The sequence below is a fragment of the Vicugna pacos genome, chromosome 29 (assembly GCF_048564905.1).
Source record: "Vicugna pacos chromosome 29, VicPac4, whole genome shotgun sequence".
NCBI classification, from domain to species: domain Eukaryota; kingdom Metazoa; phylum Chordata; class Mammalia; order Artiodactyla; family Camelidae; genus Vicugna; species Vicugna pacos.
In genome coordinates this window covers 23296167-23318833 of record NC_133015.1, presented here as the reverse complement: position 1 = coordinate 23318833, position 22667 = coordinate 23296167, and the positions used below count along the sequence as shown (strand labels likewise).

Sequence of the window (22667 nt, the reverse complement as noted above, 5' to 3'; positions counted from 1 at the left end):
ATCTTGTAAAATGAAAATCCCCAGAGAACCGGCTTTGGGTGAAACGGATTTTGAGAGCTGGTCTACATTTATTTAACCAGTGGCCTGTTATTTGGCAAACAAGTCTGTTTCTGATTGTTCGGTGTTACAGTCTCACAGCGAGAGTCCTTTTCTGAGGAGCCTTGTGTGACAGCGTTTATTGCTGGGACTGCTGATGTTGTGTTAGGACGTGGATACACTTGAAAGGACCTTGACAGGTGTCATCAAGGTAGAGACCGTATCATGTACTCTCTCAGGCCAAGTCCGGTGATTTCTTGATGGTAAGGACATCAGAGGGCAGAAACGAGAGTGAGTTTGTCCGTAATTACAGGGCTGTCCAGGCTGACCCGGCAGCCAGGCGTCCTTCTTCCGAACTTCTCTGCTCTCTTCAGGCAAGAGCCAAATGTCTCCTCCACTTTCTCTGTGCTGGACGCCAAACCTCCAGGTGTTTGAACCTCATCTCCTCTGCAATCCTCTTGTGCTTCTTTTCTGGACTCACTCGAATAAATGTAGTGGCTGAAACTGTACTGGTTTGTTAAAGTTCCGATATGCACAGTCAGTCCGCTGCGTTTACGCATCGCTTTCTCAGAACATCTCTGTATCAGGTTAGCGCTACGTTTTTATGCTGCGCATTCATGCTGTAGCTCACTGGCTAACCCCTGGGTCTTCCCGCAGCTGTGCCTTTGTCTCAAAGCACAAAATAAAGAAATGGTTTCAAATCGGATAAAGACATCAGCAAACATAAGGTCAATTAAAACGTATCAGATTTTGATCATAAAGGCATAAAGAAAAAGTAATGAAGAGGGAAAAAGCCATACTGCATGGCATCTGTCTCTTTTGGGGGGGTCATTTTTCTTAATTAATTTTTTTATGGTCCACTTCATGTACGTACCATAAGTTCACCCTTTTAAGGGGTACAGTTCGGTGGGTTTTAGTCTGTTCACGAGGCTGTAAAGCCATCACCACTGTCTAATTCTGGAACCAACGGCATCTTGTGCATAGCAGGCCTGTAGAATTTACGCACTGCAATTCAGCTGTGCAACAAAAAAAAAAAGAAGAAGAACAAAAAGAAAAGAAGACTTCACATTCTCCACATCTTCTCTCTTCAGAGCTCTGAAGAGCAGCAGGTGGGAAAACAGCCTTCTGTCTGCCAACAGGGTTCAAGTCTTTTCCAGCTTAAATAGTCTCTTTCCCATCCTGATTCCGTTTCTTTACGGTAAGAGCTTGGGCCTTCACGTTTCTTCTGCTCCTTTCCAGGCTGTAGGTAGATGCAGGGTTTCTCCTGTGCGGCTTGGGGAGAAAGAAGCCACAGACTCTTTCCACGTTCTTGGAAAGTCCTGCTGACGCAGGGCTGGCGCTGGCTGATGTCAGGGCTACTATTCTAGCCCTCCGCCCACCCCGAGAGCAAATGGATCACATCGGGACTCTCAGAAACGTCTGGATCCCCTTAAAACCTTCCGCAGACGGAGTAAGGGGAGCCTCCGGCATTGGGTCTTGACACCCACTTCCCTTCCTGTTCCAGCCTGTGTGAGACCCAGAGCAGAGGGGAGCCTCCTTCAGGCTGGGGGAGGGGACGAGTCCCTGTAATGATAAGCATGTTCTTGAAGCCACTTCCCACCCCACCTCCCACCCAGTTGGTTCTTCATAGGAAAAGAGGGTGGAGGGTGGCAGGCCCTGTGGACACTGGTTCTGTCCCAGCCTTAGTCTTTCTAAGGAGCCTTCAGGCTCCTCTCTCTCACTTCTTGTAAACCAGAAAGTACATCTTTTAGACACAGGTACCCCAATGTTCACAGGAGCACTATTTACAATAGCCAAGATATGGAAGCAACCTAAATGCCCATCAATAGGTGACTGGGTAAAGAAGATGTGTATACACACGCACACACACACATATACACACAATGGAATACTACTCAGCCATAAAAAAGAGTGAAGTAATGCCTTTGCAGCAACATGGGGGGACCCAGAGATGATCATACCAAGTGAAGTAAGTCAGACAGAGAAAGACAAATATCATGTGCTATCACTTATATGCAGAATCTAAAAAAATGGCACAAATGAACTTATTTACAAACCAGAAATAGATGCACAGACATAGAAAACAAACTCTGGTTACCAAAGGGGAAAGGAGTGAGGGGTAAATTAGGAGTCTGGGCTTAACACGTACATACTCTACTGTGTATAAATAGATACACAACAAAGACCTACTGAGGAGCACAGGGAGCTATATCCAATATTTTGTAATGACCTATAATGAAAAAGAACCTGAAAAAGAATATATATATTTATATATCTGAATCCCTTTGCTGTACACCTGACACTAACACAGCACTGTAAATCAATTATACTTCAATAAAAAACCTTTTTCTAAAGTACTTCTTTTAAATCGCATGCCCCTTCCTTCTGGGGGGAGCCCAGTGTGACCTTAGTCACAGACTGGAGGTGACACCCATACCCAAGGAGCAGCCTTGTGGTCCAAGTCGTCCACGACTTGCACTTGATCTGGAACCCAGAGGAAACCTGGGAGCCAGGGATTGCCAGGTACCACAGTGACAGGCACTGTTGCTGGGTCATATGGTGTTTCGACCTTGGGGGGACCTTATATCAGAAGCTGGTCAAGTAAGAAAGCCAGGCTCTGGAGCCAGATGGACCAGGGTCACCGGCTTTCCAACCATGACAACAATGGCTTTCGGGTGATTTTATCGAGGAAACTTATCGAGAATGATTGAAAATGATTACCATTGTGTGTAAGGAAAAAAAATCTAAGCTGCCTAAGGAAAGAGGGTTTTTTCAATTCTCTCTCTTGCAAAAGGAATTTAGGAAAATTGACCAAAGACAAGACAACAAGTTGGAACTGGTGACACTGGTGGTGGAGTGTGGCCCTGGTGCTGTCTCCTCTGCTGCCGTCCCGAGGATGCTAGTGAAGCTTTTCCCACCCCTCTTCTCTCTGGAAGGTAGTTTGGAGGAGACATCGTGACTCCTCTGTAGATTCTGCTTCTGTGGAAAAATCTCTAAAGTCTCGTTCTAGAAAGTAAAGCAAGAAGGAGAACGCTCGAAGGGTGTCTGAAAGGCTTCTGTTTGGGGGGGCCAAGTCCATCTCTTGAGATACGTAACTGGGCCCAGACTGCACACAGGACACTGTTTTAGGGACACATCCTATAAATTGACCCTTGAACCAAACTCAGCCTACTTTTGAAGATCGAGACCACTTTTGTTTGGGATCCTCACCACCCTCTCCATGTCCTTGGGGCGCCCTTTCTCTTTCTATGGCTCCCTAATTCAGAAAACTTTTGGAGATGAGCTCACAGCACAGACACAAGGCCTTGGGTGGATAGAGTTGCAGCTTTGAGGCCAAAGGGCCAAGTTCTACTTTGACAGGGGACCTTTGATCACTGGGCACAGGTCCTTTTCAGGGGGTGTTGACCACGTCTGTACCGAGCCAGGCACAAAGCGGGCAATTCCTTGTTCTTTTTTCTCCCACGCTCCATCCCTCTCCCACCCCAGAGACATTTCTGGCTACTCCAGAATGACGCGTGATGTTGCGTGACGTTGCAAGGTCAGGCAAGAGAAGGGCGGAGACAGGAGGAAGACCTCAGAGCTCCCGGTGAGCCTCTGGACGAGAAACGCCCTTGTTGCTGGGGAAACTCAGTGCAGATGTATGCACTCAGCTTGGGAAGTTGTGATAAAGTGGAAAAATGTTTTTAGTTTCTTTTTGGCTGCCAGGATAAAGGCAGAAAATGCGTAAATTGTCATAAAAACAAAACGCGGTAGCAACAGCTCTTTTGTAGTGCTTTGTAAAGGCAAGAAATTTAGGGGTTAAATTCTAGTAACTGTGTTTTAAACTGTTAAGATCTAGGAGTGTGTGAAATCACTGCTAAAACATGGATTAAGATTCCCTAGGGGAGAGTGGCATCCAATTTCCTGTTTTTGATTTCTTTAAGCTCTGAGAAGATGAGAAATTGGTGATTTTAAAGTCTTTATGTAGCCCAGAAGGAGGTGAATTTGTAAGACTTTAGACTGAAATAGATATGATGGAATATTTTTTAAGCTTGTGAAACTTATGACAGCAAACAAAATATTAACCAAAATTTATGTCATACAAATGCAAACTCAGGAACCTTTTTCATCGCTTTCATCGCACAGTGTCTTCTCTTCCTTCATCACAGAGTAGTGCATGCATTTACCTTCAGGTCATCATGTTGTGCAAGCGCACAGCAGAGCGACATGCCATCTAAGGTGCCTTGACCGGAAGAGGGGAGAGGGGACGCTTTGTCCATTTAGACCATCCAGGTGGCCCATGACAGCCAAGGTGAGATGGAGAAGTACCCCGGCCGTTCGCTCTTTGGGGCGAGCTGGGGTTTCCTTGTGCATCTCATCATGGGATTGTTTCTCTCCCAGTGTTGGGAGGAAATCTGGTATTCGGGCCACGCTGATTTATGTATTTAACAAACATGTATCTGGCTCTCCTGGGGTCCCGTTTTAAGTATACTTGTAAGTACTTTATAAGTGTTAACTAATTTAATGCACCTAACCCTAGTAACAACCTAAGGAGCTAGATGGATTTGTCTCCATTGTTCAGAAGGAAACTGAAGCACAGAGAGATTAGGCAACTTATCCAGGATCACACAGTTAAACAATTGAGGGACGGGACCCAGGATTTGAGTTATACAGTCCAATTCCACAGTTCTTACTCTGGGATATTTTGCAAATTGTAATATCTTCCTTTAGAAATTTTAAAAGAAAATTTCTATATAGGATCTTGCAAAAGGGGAGGATATAGTTTGGTGGTAGAGTGTGTGTTTAGCATGCACAAGGTCCTGGGTTCAATCCCCAGTTCTTACACTAAAATAAATACATAAACCTAGTTACTTCCCCCCACCAAAAAAATTAAGAAATAAGAAATGTAAAAGTAAGTAAAGCTCCTATTCTGGAAATTCTGAAACTTCAAAAACAAAGTGCATCTATATAGGATCTTGCCCCTTACAAGTGTTTTTAGAACCTGACCAACATGGTGGTGGGTATCCTTTTAGACACTTTTCTGTGCACATTAAATATATATGGATACAAGTGTGATTATATAAGTCAATTGACATATGTATATAAATAAATTTTTTCAATCAGTAGTGATTAATGGTCAGGGACATCCAAATTATAAACATCTCTTTTTTTCACCCACCTCTCTCTCCTAATGTGAGGGACTACCCCTGCTGATGGACATCTAGAATGTCCTTGTCTGTAATGGAAATAACTCTAACGTGAACACTCTTGTGCCCCGTGCCAGGGTATGTAGAGAACAAATCCTCTACAAGTTCTCACCATAAAAACAAACCCCAAACCCCCCTAACTATGTGAGGTGATGGATGTGTTAGCTAACTGTGTGGAGGTAATCGTGTCACAACACATGCGTATATCAAATCATCACGCTGTGCACCTTAAACTTACGCCGTGGTTTATGTCAGTCATATCTCAGCAAAGCTGGAGGGGAAGAAGAGAAAACATCCCCAGAAGGGGAATTCCAGGTGAACAGCTGCCTCTTTGCCGAGCAGATGGAAAACTGGAGGGCGCTGTTTGGTCTCACCAGAGACAGCAGGGAGATAAACGAGGAGGCTTTTATTCCAGAGTCTATTTGTTGTTGTTGTTGTTGTTTTTAAGGATTTTAGTTTCTAAGGCCCTTAAATGAGGATGAGGCAGCCCTAATGCTATCTGTCCCAGTGAAGGAAACTTTTGGACAGAAAAGTCACCTGCTCCCATTTTCTGGATATGCTGGAGGATGTCCCTTGGGGTTGCCGAGCTGTCTGTGTGTCTTAGTCCGTCTGGTTGAGCTTATGTGATGAACACCCCAGAGCTGTATTTGCATGGGAGACCCTCAGGTATCATTATGATTAACCCAAAGTAGAATGTGCCTTCATTTACTGTTAAGAAAAAAAGGAAGGCATTGCCATCTACGTCATTGATGGCACTTCATGTAAATCCCATCATAAGAAACCAGAATTCTTACGCAGGGGCTGCCCTTTCCAGTGAGGACCCAGGCCAGCTTCCGCTTCCCCCGGTGAGAGCGCTGTGACGCAGGCTGCCCTCTGGCTCTTCCTGGCAGGAAGCCCGCTGCAGCAAATCCAGTGCCCACTGTGACCACGGCCAGTCATTTAATCTCTCGCAGCCTCAGTTTGCGCCTCTGTAAAGTGAGGTTTCTTTGAGGATTAAATGAGATGATCAGAAAATCACATACGTTTAATTGAAAAATACTAACGTGTAAATCATGGTGAAGCCTTGCTCCTACCACTCGCAAACTTGTGACCATGTTCTCAGTGTTTGTTGAGGGTGCCTTGTGTTTTGTGCTTTTCTGGTACCTTCACACCACGTAAAGAATTGAGGACCCGGTGTGAGCTGCTGTTGTTTATCCCATGACACAAGGAGATGCTCTCTGAGCTTCCTTGCTGGGGTGTCTGAACTGCAGGGCCCCAAACTCAAAGCTCAGTGCCAGTGGGTGTCGTCAGGCAGGGCGGCTCCACCAGAGCCACGGTAACTCCATATGGGGCGCCTCTGTTTTTCTCTACAGTGTGTACATTTGGTTCTCAATTATCCATGGTGATGCAGGAGGGGAAATCATGAAATATGAATAAATGATAATCTGCGGATTATACCACCCCTCACCCATCCACCTGCTTTGTATTTTCATCCTCTGTCTTCTTTCCCACGGCCACTGCCCTCGGACGGTCGCCATCACCCCTTCAGAGGTCTGGGTCACCGATTCCTTGCTTTATGCCTGTTAACTAACACCCACAAAATGCCTTTCTGATCTCATCTCCTGCCTACGCGCGCGCACACACACACACACTCCAAAGGGGTTTCTATTATTTTGAAAAAATTTTTGCATGAAGTTGTACATACTATCCTCTTACTTTCTCTCCCCTCCAACTTTTTATTTTGAAAATTTCAAATCTACAAGAAAAAAAGAGTATCTTCATCTAGATTCACTCATTTTACAAGTATTTTGCCACAGTTGTCCCCACCTCCCCCCCCTTCTCTTTTTCATCTTGGTGGAAGTGTTGCAAGCTGCAGACACCATGAGCCTGCGTCCCTGCACACCTCACGTGCAACTCCTTAGATGTGGACATTCTCCCGCGTGGCCGCAAAACCATCATCATGCCTGTAAAACACACAACCCCCATGTTCACACATGTTCAGATTTCCCCCAGTGATCCCAGCCTCGTGTCCTCCCCGCTCCCCCTCCCGGCCCCACCGAGGATTCATTCAAGGTTCACACACCGTCTGTCTCTCAGTAAAGAATGGTTCTGCCTCTTTCCCCTCCCCTGTACTTTTTGAAGTGTCCAGGCTTTGGGCACATCCTGGATTTGTCTGATCCTTTTGTTCCCCTAGCCTCTGTGTTTTCTAGAAACTAGAAGTTAGTTCTGGAGGTCTCTGTCTCTCCGTCACTTATAGAACAACGGCTGGGGCAGGGGGCGTCTCTTTTGCTTTTCCTCGCCCAGCCGGAGAGGGGTCCGGATGAGCTTGTAGCAGCCCCCAGTGCAGCAGCCAGAGCGCTCGGTCCATTCACCCTCCGCATGAGCACTGGGAGCACCTGCTCCGAGCAGGGCTGTTCTCGGCGCTGGGCACATCGCAGTGGGGAGGGAGGCTGTGCGCCGGGCGGGTCGGCTTCGGTTCCGCCGGGGAGTCGACCTTAAATAAACTCGCGTGTAGCAGAATGCCGGTCATAATAAGAAGGATGGGCGTAAAGTGTGAGGAGCGGGCAGAGGGATGACCTTTTCCATAGCATGGTTAGCGAAGACCTGTCTGGGAGGTAACATTGTGTCCGGATCTGGAAAACAGGCAGCGCTGGAAAGTGCCAGAGCCCGCGGGGTACGGGGGCTGCCCGGGGCCGGCGCGCGTGCGCGGTGGGGAAGGGCGCGCGCAGGCCGGGCGCGCGCGTCCCGGGGACCCTGCGGGGCCCTCCCCTGGGGCTCGGGGCCGCCCTTCCCCCTGCCGCGTTCCCCCGGTCGTGCAGCACCGTTTTAATGTCGGTGAGTTAAGTACAGCTTTTTTGGGGGGTGAGGGTGGGGTTAGAATTGGTCAAAAAGAACTCGCCTGTTTATTCACAGATCAACAAGAAAACTCATCTCCATTTCAGAAACTTTAGTATGCGGAAAAAAAAGTGCTGTTTTGAGTCAAAGAAGCACTTGCTTCCCCTTTATTTTGGGAACTACAGCTCGCTAGTTTCAGAAAGAGGTGTGACCGTCCTTAGAGGCTTCCTAGGCAACCAATGAAATGATAAACAAGGTGAGGGGTGCGGACCTCGTGGAAGCCCTCAGGACCAAACGCAGGGTGAGCTGGGGCGACAATGCAGGGAGGATGACAGTCAGAGAAGAGCCCCTGAGGTGTCCTGGAACAATTTCTCCTTCAGGAGGCACCCCTCATTTCCTCCTTCCTAGACCAGACCACACCAGTATCTCCTCCTTTATTTCCATCTGTGGTGAAGGCCACCGTTTCCCCAGACCCCAAGCCACATTCCGCTGGAACCAGGTTCTGTGCATTCTGGCTCTTAATCATCCTTGCCTTTGAAGCCCTAGGCGCCCTCACTTTGCTTTGCAAAATGTCACTTGTCTTCAAGGAAAAGTAACAGCTCCTCACGTTGCACCCAAGCCGTGCCCCCCTCCAGCCCCCCTCCTGGACTTTCCCTTCTTGCTCCCTGAAGGGATCAGCTCCAGCTAGTTCCCTGAAGAGATGAGACTGAACTAGTTTCCGGAAGCGGTCAGCTTGAAGCAGTTCCCTGAACAGGCCATGCTGTCTCAGGGCCAGTGCTTTGCATGTGAGGTTCCTTCTTCCTGGAAAATCCCTTTGCTGACTTTGCCACCTGGCTGACATCACTCCCGTTTTGATTCACAGCATTTGCCTCTGGACACCCCCCTCCCCGACCACATGTTTTTCCTCTTGCTGGAGTTCATGTGTCTCCTATGTCCTGTGCATCCTCTGTCACTGACTTGCCACCTTGGATTGTCATTTTAATTCACGCACCTTTGCCACAAGAATATGAATGTCTTTGGGGCAGGCAGTATGTCTTGCGAACATAAAACTCATGCTCAATAAACAGTTGTTGAATGAATGAATAGCTGAATGAACGAGCAGCCGGGTTGTGAGCAGTGCCAACCGTTGAGTTTGTTAAACCACCTGTGATGAAGAATAAAAGTGTATTCTTTTAACCCTTCATTAATGGAGAGATTTTGGTGGCTTGAAGCCGGTTCTAGAATGGTAAAACAATGCTGTTGCTTTTCTATTCCAACAGGAACTATGGGATGTATAAAATCAAAAAGGAAAGACAATCTGAATGGCGACGGAGTAGATTTGAAGACTCAATCAGTACGTAATACTGACCGAACTATTTATGTGAGAGATCCAACGTCCAATAAACAGCAGAGGCCAGTAAGTAGATAGTCTCAGGGGAGTATTCCCGCAGCAGGATCAGAGCACGGCTGCATAATTTAAACGCCAAATCTGTACCATGTGCATGCAAAAAGATCTTGTCAGTTACCTGGGCCTCAAATAATTTTTAGTATGCTTTGTAATTTAACCCTTTGAAGAGCTTATAAGTGTTTTAGGAATCACCAGGCCACCTATTGTCCAATAAAGGGGCCTTTGGTTGCCTTCTTATGTGTGGAGATAGTCACCTGGTGGGAAGACCCACTCTTTCTCTGTAAAGACTTACCTGAGCTCGTGTGAGTCGGGGCAGGTAGTGATGTTAGGGCAGTCGCCTGGAAGCAGAAGAAAATGCTGGATTCAAGTCAGAAGCCCGAATAGGTGCCGCTGTGTCCTTTGTTGTGCCGGCTTTATCCCATCTTGTCATTCTATGGTTAATTCAAAATAGTGGAAGCACTGAAGCTTCATGACTTATCATAGAGAATTAAAAGACTGAAAACACCACATCTAATTCTGCCCCCTAACCTTGGACAGACATCTCTACCAACATTTTTATATGAATGATGTGTTTTTTTGATGCATTTGAAAAATGCTTGCCAAAGGAAGAACTAGTATCACATTCCACACAAAAGGGGAACCGAACTTTGGATAATTACAACCTTAAATGTGCTTCATTTCAGACCTTACGTCCTTTCCATCTATTCACTCACAATATATATGTACATCTCCCATTGCCTGGATTTTATTTAAATCCACATTTAAGCTGAAAGTGGCTTGTCCCAGGCTAGCCCAAATGCCTTCATTCAGAGTTTTCCTAATTTCTCTAATCTCACGTGTTTTTAAATGCCTTGCGTTCTAGAAGTGTGTTGTTGTTGTCAGGCCCTCTGCCAGCCCTCTCCCCCACCTCCCCAGTATCCTGCAGGTATGACCTTTGTCGGAGTCACAGGTCATTGTTGATTCTAGTAAGTCACTGTTGGCCTTCTTAAAAAGAAGTAGAGCTGGAGGGTGAATATATTATGCTATTAATTATCATACAAGATATTTCTAGATAAACTGACATTGTGATTTGATACATAGAAACTCAAAATGTATAAGATTATGAATAACTTTAATAATTTAGTGATCATAAATATGTATAATATTTAAAAACACATCACACAAACAGGTATAGACATGGGGCTGTACTGTGTAAATATGGTTCATAGGAAATGAAATGATACAAGGAATTGGAGTCACAAATGGTTTTCTTATTGTAGACTTCAAAGAGCTCGTAAGAACGATCTGGCCTGTTCTGGTATCGTGTGCTACAGATCTTACATGCTTTAAAACCCCTAGTGTCGTGTTTTTTTTAAGTGATAAAAGAAGATGTGCTTTATTCCGAAAAGCGTAGGAAACAAATACAAACGTACACACCATTTTTCCTCTTATTAAGGGCAAAGGAGGTTAAACTTTACTTAAGTTAGAAAGCAGACATCATTAGCATGTTGGAATTTCGGCCCCCTCGTGTGTGCGGGAGTGTTGAGTTGTGCCTCCTCTGGTCACAGGCGCCCTTGCTTATGTTTATGAACCGGGGAGCTGGGCCTCACTCCACGGCCGCAGGTAACGCTCGGCTCCCGCCAGGTGTGCCCAGATGCACCCCTGGACTGATTCCAGGAGACACGACGTGATGGTGCTGCTGCACTGATGCAAATTCAACAGCACTTTACGGAAAAGACATTTTAAAGCGCAAGAGTAGTGACAGCAGCCGAGTGCACCCACGTGTTCTGGTCTTATAAAAAGTGTCTTAGAGCATTTGTAATTTAAGGACTCTTTGATCTTTGAAAATCAGCTTGCTGCTTTTGCAGTGATCTCATTAGTGTCTCATTTTTGCCTTGTCTCCTCTAACTCATTTACAGTTGATCATACATTCTGATTATACAAACCCAAATGAGTTTAAAAATCAGTATAAAACTTCTTGAAATAAGGGTAAGACGGACCCAAGACTTTCTGATACCAGAAAAATGTGATCCCCCTTCCCCCGTGACACACACAGCTGGAGATTTTATGGGCTGACGTTCATCAGAAACTTAGGTGTCAGTACAAACTGTCTTGGTCCTATTGCATTAAATCAATTTAATCAAAGAGAAACACGATTTGTGGGCAAAAGCCTCCGACAGTGCCTTCCTTACAAGAGGCCCGAGAGGTCTCATACAGCCCCCCGTGGTCACCGAGGGGAGAAGTACTCTTATTTAAAAGGTAATGAGGTGACCTTTTGTGCCACCAGACCCTTCCTGATAACTCACTCCCGACTGAAGTAACAGGGGTGCCGTCTGTCCCCGTGGTGGACTCGGGTCAGCCACGGGAAGCTGGGTCCGTCAGAACTTGGCCTCAGCTGCTAGGCCCCGAGCCCTGATTGCAGTTTTTTAAAACAAGTCTGGGAGGTGTGGAGATCAGCAGTCCTGGGCTGGGTGGCATTTCCACAAAGTCACCGGGGCCACAGGCCATGCCGTCTTTGGCTCTGCTGTCGCCGGTGACCGGTTTCCCTGGTTGCCGAGACCCCTGCCGTCACCTGTTTCTAAGCAGAAGGAGGAGGGCGGGGGCAGGAGAGGTGGCCCCGAAGCCCCACAAGGACCTGCTTGCGGCTGCACGCCCGCCCCCATCGGCGTAGGAGGCTGGAGAACCGGGAAGCAAAGGCATGTAGCTGGGCACATTGCCTCCCCGAATAGCATTAGGGTTCTGTTGGCAAATAAGAGGGAGGGAGATGGTTGGGTCAGCAGCTCGCAGTCCCTGCCCGGAGCCCCGTTCGTTTCCTGCCGCCCCAGCCAATGGCTGCTTGAGAAGGAAGAACCGGTCACTGGGCCGTGCAGGTGGGGATGCAGCCCTGCAGGGTCCCTCCTCTGTCCTCCTCTCCTTTCCAGCTTCGTAAGTTAGCCAGTCTAAACCTCATGTGCTACTGTTAGAAAATGGTGTCACCTAACACATGAGTGTCAGCATAAAAAGCTGAAGGTGACAAGGGTTTTTCTAACAAATACTCTCTTGCAGGTTGCGGAATCCCAGCTTTTACCAGGACAGAGGTTTCAGAATAAAGGTACGTTTTCATGACAGCCTGGTTGCTTCTTTCCTTTCCTGTTAGAGCCTCAATAGAGTAGTTGTCCTGGGGTTACTTGCTGACTTTTTTAATTGTGGAAAAATACACGTGACATGGCATTTACCGTTGTAACCTTGTCTAAGTGTTCAGTGCGTTAGCATGAAGCACCTTCACGGTGTTGTGAGCCATCACCTCCATCCTCCAGAACGGTTTCATCTCCCAAGGCTGAAACTCTGTCCCCATTAAACACTGACTCCCACCCCTCCTCCTCCCACCCCTGGTTCCCACCCTTCTACTTTCTGTCTCTGTGAGTGCGACTACTCTGAAGATCTCGCATAAGTGGAATCAAACACGATTTGTCTTTTTGTGGCTGGCTTATTTCACTTAGCACAGCGTCTGCAGGGTTCACCCATGTTGGAGCGTGTGTCAGAGCTTTCTTCCTTTCTGGGGCTGAGTAATATTCCGTTGTCAGTGTAGACCACGTTTGGTCGATCCTTTCCTTCGTCAGAGGGTGTTTGGATTGTTTCCTCCTTTTAGCTTTTGAGCATAGGTGCCTCATTTCTTAGACATAATGTTGGATGCAGTTGTGGTCGTAGGTCTGTATGCTTTGCAATGACAAGCCCTGTCCCGGTGTGTGCACTGCCTTGCTGACTGTGGGCCACGCCAGCCCCGAGCCCCACTAGGAAGGAAACACGTGTCCGTTCCAGCTGCCCCTCCCCTCAGCACCTCATCTCATCCTTTATGTCGATGACAGTTTGTTAAAATGTTTCCACGGATGGATTCCTAAAGGTCTTTGCTTGCGTTCTTGGTTTTTAGACCCCGAGGAGCAAGGAGACATCGTGGTTGCTTTGTACCCCTACGATGGCATCCACCCAGACGATCTGTCCTTCAAGAAAGGAGAGAAGATGAAAGTCCTGGAGGAGTAAGTGCCCAGGCACACCGCGCCTGCTGCCCCCTCACTTGGGCGCCGGGTCCTGCAGCCTGGGCCCCTCGCTTGGCCTCCGGGCCCTCTGTGGCGGCACCAGGCCTCCAGCCTCCTTGCTGCCCCGGGGGAGCAGGCAGAGGGGTTCTCCTCGTATGCTTTGCTGTGGGCCCTTCCCAAGACTTTCCCCTTTGAAGGCAGATGCTGGTTTCTTTCCTCACCCATCTGTGCTGCCTTAAGAAGTCTGAGTCCATGTGGAGTCTGCATGTTATTTTAGTGCCATTTTTATTTGGCTATTTTACTCAAAGTCAGCCCGGGTGGTTGGGTCCAGCTGGCTGTGACTCAGTAGGGTGCCTGGCTGAACCAGCGGTCATCTTGAGAAGGTCCCTGCTAAGCAGTTTTCACCCCTGTGAAGACACTAGGACATCATTTCCTTGACTCCTCCGTGCTGACTCACAGCCCTGTGTTCCTGCTCAGACCACAGGGCTCAGGACCACGCTGAGAATAAGGAACTCCAGTGTCCTCATCCTAGCTTCCTTCCCTACCAATCTTGCATATGGCGTCTCCTTGGCCTGCCAACCAGGAGACCCTTGGTTGTTCAGAGGAGGAACACCCTTATGAGTATAAGGTGTTGAGTGGCTGAGCGCAGTTATCAGTTACTGGTTGAGTGTGAACTTGAGCCCAGTCCTGGCCTTGCCACTTGATAGCTGTGTGACCTTGACAAACCACTTGAACTTTATGCCTTGGTGTCTTCACTCCTGAACCAGGAACGGCGGTATGCCCGTCATGAGGTTGATGTGAGGACGGCATGTGTGCTTATATATAGATGTGGCACAGACATGAAGAGGACCACAGCCTAGCGTCAGCCGTGATTGTCCATGTCTTGCAGACGAGGCCCCCGTCTGCCTGTGGGAATCTGCTGGGGACCATAGTTGAGGCTCTCGGGGGCCACTCCATCCGTCCCTCCCCAGCCCTGACCCCGTGTCTCTTGCAGAAGATGAGAGCCTGGTGGCGAGGCCTGCCTGCTTGGGGTTATTTTACGGTTTTCTATTTCATTTTTCCATGGTATCTGTCTATGGAAACTAAATATTTTAGCAAAGGAGTTTATATCGTGGAAACTCTGGTCCTTAATTCCCTTGATAGCCATTTCTGACCCCCTTGTTTGGCCGAAAGGAACCACAGGCATCTTCTCAGGTATCCCAGGGGAAGTTGCGAATGTTTTGCTTCTGCAGGATGGAAACCATTTTCACCAACTCCTGTTTGGCAACTCTGACCACAGCGACCCACAGTTCAGCTGGGAGGCTGCTTCCCTTTGCTTCCATCACTGAACATAGCTTTATTTCAGCAAGAGGAGGGAACTTTGTCCCTGGATTCTGGGGTTCCAGGGATCCTCCCCACCCTCCCTCACCCCCAAAAACAAACACGTGAAGACAGTTGCAATGTAGTTCTTGAGTCATTGGATACGAGCCCTTCTGGTGTGCGTTTCTGTTCCAGGCAAGGAGAATGGTGGAAAGCGAAGTCCCTTTCAACCAAGAGAGAGGGCTTCATCCCCAGCAACTACGTAGCCAAAGTCAACACCTTGGAAACGGAAGAGTGAGTCCCCGCCTGGTGTGGTCTGGGGAGGCCTTGTGTGTCACGTTGGGTTTCTTGTCTCTTCTCCATCTTTGTCCTTCCCTGGATTATAACACCTGTGAAATGTTCGCATGTCTTTTTAGGTGGTTTTTCAAGGATATAACCAGGAAAGATGCAGAAAGGCAGCTTCTGGCCCCGGGGAACAGTGCTGGAGCTTTTCTTATCAGAGAAAGTGAAACATTAAAAGGTAGGAAGTCACGTAAGGCCTCTGATAAAACACTGTCTAGGAAATCACCCTTAGAAAGCATTCTAGAATTCCCCACCCCCCAAATAAAAGAGTTCCAGGCAGACGTGGTTTGACTGGGCTCCGCTTTATTAAGCTTCTCAGATACTGCATTTCTTTACAAATTGAACGTTTGTGACAGCCCTGCATCAGAAAAGCCTGCTGGTACCATTTTCCCAACAGCCTTTGCTCACTTCACGTCTGTGTCACATTTTGGTAATTCTCATGCTGTTTCACACTTTTTCATTATTATTGTATTTGTGATGATGACCCGTGATCCGCAATCTTTGATGTTACTACTATGACTCACTGAAGGATCAGATGATGGTTAGCTGTGTTTGGCAGTCAAGTGTTTTTCAGTTAAAGTAAAAACATTGTTTTCAGACATAGACAATTGTGCGCTCAATGGACTGCAATATGTGTAAACCTCAGTATGCACCTGGAAACCAAAACCTTTGTGTGACTTACTTTATCAAGGTATTTGTTAAGATGGTCTGGAGCAGGACCTGCAGTATCGCCGAGATATGCCGGTACTGTGTTCCGGTAGTGAACGTTTGATAGTTTGATATAACACGTAACAAACTCAGGTGATTAGTTTTGCTGCTAAAAGTAACATAGAAGCGGACATAATTATGGTCATTTTTTACTGTGCTTTATGTTTACTGAGCCTCTTACATTATTATTTAGAGCAAATCTTGAAATTTTAAGAGAGAGAAAAATCAGAATAACTTTCCAATTCAGTGAAATAAAAAAAAAAAAACAACCCATCACAGAGAAGTGTTGGTAAGCGTCACGGCAAACAAAACGCTAGCTTTGTTTATCAAGTAGAACTTTATAGGACTTTAGGCACTATATACATGCTTAATTTATAGTTTGCGTATCTTTGTGGCACAATGTGTACCATGGTGTGTGTAATCCCGATCTGATTTGTAAAATATGAGGGTAATCTTTGCTTGTACTTCTTCCCTCACAGGCAGTTTCTCTCTGTCCGTCAGAGACTATGACCCTGTGCACGGCGACGTTATTAAGCACTACAAAATTAGAAGTCTGGACAATGGGGGTTATTACATCTCCCCACGAATCACTTTTCCTTGTATCAGTGACATGATTAAGCATTACCAAAGTAAGTAAACACGCGAGGCTGGACAAGAAAAAGTACGTGTACTGTGATAAATACATGGTGTCACTTTTTTATATTAAAATTGCTTGTGTCCCGCAGCCTTACCGAATTCACTGACGAGCTCTGGTAGTTTTCTGGTGGCGCCTTCAGGGTTTTGTGTGTATAGGATGATGTCGCCTGCAGTGACAGTGACAGCTTTACTTCTTCTTTTCCAGTTTGGATTCCCTTTATTTCTTTTTCTTGTCTGATTACTGTGGCTAGAACTTCCAACACTATGCTGAATAAAATTTTTATGCATCATATTTCCTTTGGATAAAGTTGGAGGATCATATTCTAGAATTGGTTCAAAATTGATCTATAAGTATACTTTCAAAGTCAGATTTGATCTTTGTGAATAATTATCCTAGTCCTTCCTAGCTAGTTCGTGCTGTGTGACAGTTAATATTCCAAAATTACAAAGAGGAAAGTGAACATTATTTTCACATAGTGAATAGTTTTATAACGCATCTTTAAATATCTGGACTAGGAATGCAGCTTTGTAGAGCTGAGTCCCAGTGTATAGACGCGTATGTGCGTGTAAAGGTAGTGCGTGCTCTCAGTAAAAGAAAACAAACAACAACAAGAACAGCAAAATATTTGGAAGCGTCTGGTCAGTGGTCCTCCGTCCCCAAGCTCTCCGGCCCCGCTAAGCTGAGTTCGTGACCAGCCTTTTGGTTCATTCGCTGTGTGTTTGAGGTCAGTTGTGATGGGCAGCTGTTGTTACTGCTTAGTTCTTCAACCTGCTGGAAGGGAACACACATTATAAAATTTGCTTTGGACCTCAAATATGAAGGGTGCAGGGACCCCAGATTTTGCGGAGTCCTCCCTCCTGCTCTGTTACCCCATCCACTATTCGTCTGGCCTGTGTGCTGAGTGCTTGCGGAAGCGTGGCCCTGTACTGGGACTGGGGACCCCTGGTGACATGACCATGTCCCCACCAATGTGCCCTGAAGAGCTTACGTGGGCTCAGTAATTAAAATCGTATTTTATTAAGCGTGACAACCTGTCGGCCTTTGTTTATCTGTTCATGTTGATGTTTTTATTTTTATAGATTAGCATTACTAATAAATAAAATCAAGCATGTCTTAAACTTGTCTTTCATTTAAGAATTTCAGAAGTCGCAATTACACAGACGATAACCTCCATAAGCATTTTAGATTCACAGACCTCGGCGAGTTGGAAATGATAAGGCTAATAGTTCAGACTTCTCTGCAGATGCTGGTCAAACACAAAGGGTGACTTTCTCCGCCTTTCTTTTCTCTTTCAAATCAGAGCAATCAGATGGCTTGTGCAGAAGATTGGAGAAGGCCTGCATCAGTCCCAAACCACAGAAGCCATGGGACAAAGATGCCTGGGAGATCCCCCGGGAGTCCATTAAACTGGTGAAAAGGCTCGGCGCCGGGCAGTTCGGGGAAGTCTGGATGGGTGAGTGTGCGCCTCGGGAGCCAGGGTCCACTCTGGAGGCGGCGGCAGGAGGAACAAGGGCTCCAGCCAGTTTCTGTCAGTTTTCTCAGAGTCATCACTAGTTCTGTTTCTCTCTGTCCAGCTGGTACCAAGAACTAGCCTACAGAATCTACATGATGAGACTCTCCCCTTCCTTGTGACTTGGTTTCTCTTTAAGGAAGGATGTTTATAAGGAAGTGGGCGGTGGACGTTTATTCTGGTTGCTCGGCCTGCTCTTTGGTGATCCTCTCAGCACCAGATTCTCTGGATACATGCAATGAAGACAGGAAATCGGCGTGCATCACAGGGGAAGTTACACCTGGGCGAGGACCATCCTTGCTAGTGGGTTTAATAGGAAACCTCAGATTTACTGCAGTTTCTCACCAAGGAAGTTTCTGAAGATGCTCAAAGTTCCACCATTAACGAGTCGTTGCTCCCTGTTAAGTATCACCTCCTCAGGCTGGCGAGAGGTCCACCGAAATTCTAGCAGTGTCTTTCTCTGGGGCAATTCTTTCCGCCCCCCTGTCTTTTCTAAAGTTTTTATAGTGAATGTGAATTCCCTTTTCTTTTGTAATAAGAATTTTAAAAAGAACTATTTTTTAGTGGATCGTGTTTTCTGCGCCAGCTTCGTGTCAGTGAGAGCAAACTTGATTTCTAAAGAGACGGGGCAGACGGCTTTTAAAACCTGTCCCGCCCTAGCCCAGCAGAGACGAGACTCTTCAGCCTGCTGCCGCCACGCGGTCACTTCACGTCCAGGGGTCTGCGAGGGGGAGGGTTTTTTCCTTCTAAAATCTTGGGCCCCTGGGATCACAGCTTTGCCCGTTTTTCTTCTGTTGTCGCTGCTTTAGCCAAAGTATCGTTTAAATACGACTCAGCACGTAATTAATTCTCACTGCGCTGTGTCTTTGTGAACTTGTGAGCGGATTTCAGGTGACTCACAATTACACAAGGCACATTCTCCACGGGGGTCCGCGTGCATCCCTGGCACTGTTTCCGGTCCGGTCAGCGGACACAGAGGCGTGAGTGCCCCCTCTGGCTGTGTCTCCGTCCACACTCTGCTGCCCAAACCCTCACAGCCTCCCTCTCTTTTCTCTGTCCACCCTGTGCTGTTTTATTGAAGTAACATTCATGTAACGTAAGATCAGTCATTTTAACGTGAACAGTTCGGTGGCATTTACTGCATTCACGTTCCTGTGCAACCATCGTCTCTGTCCAGTTCCAGAATATTTCCATCACTCCGGAAGGAAACGCTGCACCTGTTAAGCAGACACTCCCTGCTCCCCTCTCCTGGCCCCTGGACACCGTTCTGTCTGGACACACTTTCCAGCTCTGTGAATGTGGTTCTCTAGGGACCTCGTGTGTAAGTGGCATCATGCAGACATTTGTCTCTTTGTGTCTGGCTTGTCTCACTCCGCATAACGTCCTCAAGGTTCACCCATGTTGCAGTGTGGGTCAGAATTTCTTCCTCTTCTGCAGGTGAACAGTATTCCATTGTGTGGCTGTACCACGGTTTATCTGTTCATCCATCGATGGACATTTGGGTTATTTCCACCTTCGGGCTATTGTGAATAATGCTGCTTTGAGCATTTGTGTGGACAGATGTTTTCATTTCTCTTGGGTACAGACATCCTCTTAGGGGTGGAATTGCTGGGTCATATGGTATTTCTGTTTAACTTTTCAAGGAACTGTCAAACTGTTCTCTGCTCATTTTTTTTTAAATTGCCACCTTTTTCTCCTGAGGTATTTTCATTTCTTTTTTAATATATTTTTTCCCAAATCCATAGAATAGAGACAGGAACAGTATAATAAGTGTTGCATAGCTCAGTGGTAGAGTGTGTGCTTAGCATGCACGAGGTCCTGGGTTTGATCCCCAGCACCTCCATTAAAGAAAAAATTGTATACCCTTCATCTAGAGTCACCAGTCCCATTTTGCTGTATTTGCTTTCTCGTTTTCATACGTACACACACACAGCATATTTTATTGTTGGTGTGCAACCACTTGCGAATAAGTTGCAGGTGTGATGACCCTTCACCCCTAAGTACTTAGGCAGGTATCTCCAGAGAGCAGGGCCGCCGTCCACACACAGGGCTCACTGTCAGGAAGTTCCGCGTTGATCCATCCCATCCAGTAGAGAATCTGCATCCGAATTGCCCCCCTTGTCCCTACGACGTCCCGAGGGTGTTGGGACCACGTGGCTGCCTTCAGCTGACCCGTCTTTAGTCTCCTTGATTCTGGACCGGCACGTCTTCATCTTTCATGGCGCATCAGTCATTCTGTAGAACGCCCCTCGTTTGCATTTTCCGACGTTCCCTGTGACTCGCTCAGGTCGTGCCCGTGGGCACGAGTAGCCTCTGAGCACTAAGCAATGCTGTGTCTGCCCACGCCCGTCCAGGGCACCGAGTGTTAGTCGGTCCCGTTGTTGCCTGTGTTCTGTTTGATTTGAGGAGATCCACCAGACTTCTCTCTTACGAATGTTACTTTTCAATTCCCTGTTGTAGCTTACGAATAATCTGTGTGGAGATTCTTTAAAATTGTGTAAACATCCAAAAGCGGTTTCCCCAGATGGTTTCAGCACTCTCTGGCACTGGAATTCTCTGCCCTCTTAGAGGCCACGGCAGGTGTCTGTGCTCTGACCTCGCTCCCCTGCACGCGTCTGCTCCAACCCCCCGGCTCACTCTGGGACCCGGGGACTCTGCCTTGCCTCCCTGGCCTCCCCTTTCCAGCCTTGTCTCTTCACTGAGCCTATTGGCAGGAAGATGCGGGTTCACGATGACATCTCACTGTCCTCTGGGTCTCCGAGCCCATCTTGCCTCCCTGCATGTGAGTGAGGGGATGAGAGAGGAGGGGGAGGAGGAGAGAAAAGAACGTCCCAGCTACACCATGGAGGTGCATTTTCATCCATTATCTCCCGCACTCAGAGCAGTAGCGCTCGCTGTCAGACAGGAACGGCTGTCACCATTTGATCAGAGAAGCAGCTTCCCAGAGTCATTCAAGGCAGCGGAGAAGCCAGCTGCTCCTGCCTTTCGGAGACCTGAACTCTCTCACTTGCTAAGTTATCTACAAGTTGATTTGACCTCCCTGCCCTCAGTTTCCTCATCAGTAAAATGGGCAAACAACTGTGCCATCAGTTGCTGAAGGGAAGAATGAGATTATGTAGCTGAAGCGTTTCCCGTGGAGTCTGGCTCTGTGCAGTCGATTTTTATTATTATTTTCATTTCACCATGTTTGACTGTAGTCACTGGAAGCTCCATTTCAGTGGGGGATTTTCCCCCAATTTTAATCATGAGTCCAAACTATAAATAATCCAGTTAGACCTTCCTGTGGACATTTGCTGGCAAAGGAGGTGCATATCTGTCTTGCGGAGAAAGCAGAGGGAGCTTCCTGGGCGTCCTTGTCTGCTCTAACGCAGTAACCCTACCTGGGTAGTGGGCTGTGGAGCCCTGGTCCCACCTCCTGGTGGTCGGCTGAGAAGCCAGGGTAAAGGCATGGAACTGCGTGCTGTCTGCACCTGCTGGTCTGGGAGGTCACCACTTTGAGGGAGAAGAGACTGTGATAGCCCACTGTGTTTTCTTAATATTTCCTTGAGGGCCCCTAGCAAGTAGATTGGTGACCTCTTTGCCAGCCCCACGATGGTGGTGCCCCAGGTGCCATTTGCCCGCCGAGTCCGTCCAGTCCGAAGGAGCTGCGGGTGTGAGCTCATGGGTGCTCAGGGAGAGGCAGCTGGGGTGCTGGGGCGGAGGGGACAGCTAGAAGAACTGCTGCTCAGCTCTGAGCCTCAGAGCCAGTTTCAGTGGCTCAAGCCTGTGCTGAATTGTCACCTGGAGCTCAAGCACCTTGGTCCATCCTGGGACTGAGGAAACCTCTTTGCTTCCGGTTCCAGATACGTGACGTCCTCCTGCCCACCTCCACCCTTCCCCGGGCTTCCGCTGCGCCACGTGTGGGATGCTGACACTGATTTTCAAGAATTTGTATTTACCATGGACCCAGGTTCTGCCCGGGAGAACCTGAGGCTTAGAGGAGAGGAGGATGGGACGTTGGAAAACATGCAGCTGGTCCATCCAGAGTGTCACTTTTTATTTAGAGTATTTGAAAAAGGGTGAAAATCTCGTACAAATTCATCATTTGTATAGATTTGTTGAGTGTGTGTGTGCACGCATTAAAATACATATAACATAAAATTTACCACCTTCACCATTTTTAAATGTATAGTTCAGCTCTGGTGTAGATTTTTACATTGTAAAACCAATTTCCAGAACTTTCATCTTGCAGAACTGGGTCTCTAAGCTCTGAACAACAACTCCCCTCTCCCTCCTCCCAGCCCCAGGTAACCACCATTCCATTGTCTGTTTCTATGAATGTGACTCCTCTAGGAACCTCAAATAAGTGAAATCATACCGTGTATGTCTTTGTGTGTGTGTGTGACTGGCTTGTTTCATTTCGCCTGATGTCCTCCAGGGTCATCCATGTGTCAGAATTTCCTTCCATTTTAAGGCTGAACGTTATTCCATTGAATGTGAACTACACAGTGTATAGATTACCACGTAGTGATTCATAAATGATGGATTTTGTTTATCCGTTCATCCACTGATGGACACTTGGGCGGCTTCCGCCTTTTGTCTGTTGTGAATGACACTGCCGTGAACATGCGCACACAGCGGTCCCTGAGACCTTTCTCCCAGTTCCTTTGGGTATATACCCAGGAGTGGAATTGCTGCATAATATGGCAGATCTGTGTTTGATTTCTTGAGGAACCTCTATACTGCCCTCCATAGTGGCTGCACCAGTGTACATTCC

General features: G+C 47.3%; 1 protein-coding gene across 8 annotated transcripts in view; it reads left to right on the top strand.

The window, feature by feature from the left end:
- Nucleotides 1-22667, top strand: part of LYN (LYN proto-oncogene, Src family tyrosine kinase) — a 104983-nt gene that overhangs the window by 40126 nt on the left and 42190 nt on the right. For 4 of the 8 annotated variants that reach the window (XM_072951950.1, XM_006204670.4, XM_072951954.1 and 1 more), the window contains exons 2-8: nt 9296-9432; nt 12448-12493; nt 13310-13415; nt 14910-15008; nt 15131-15234; nt 16244-16393; nt 17702-17854. In XM_072951950.1, the coding sequence (XP_072808051.1) occupies nt 9301-9432; nt 12448-12493; nt 13310-13415; nt 14910-15008; nt 15131-15234; nt 16244-16393; nt 17702-17854 (790 nt within the window). In that variant the 5' untranslated portion in view covers nt 9296-9300. Of the gene's footprint in view, nt 1-7959; nt 8037-9295; nt 9433-12447; nt 12494-13309; nt 13416-14909; nt 15009-15130; nt 15235-16243; nt 16394-17701; nt 17855-22667 lie in introns of those variants that run through there. The other 4 variants (XM_072951955.1, XM_006204671.4, XM_072951956.1 and 1 more) reach the window with 3 other exon arrangements.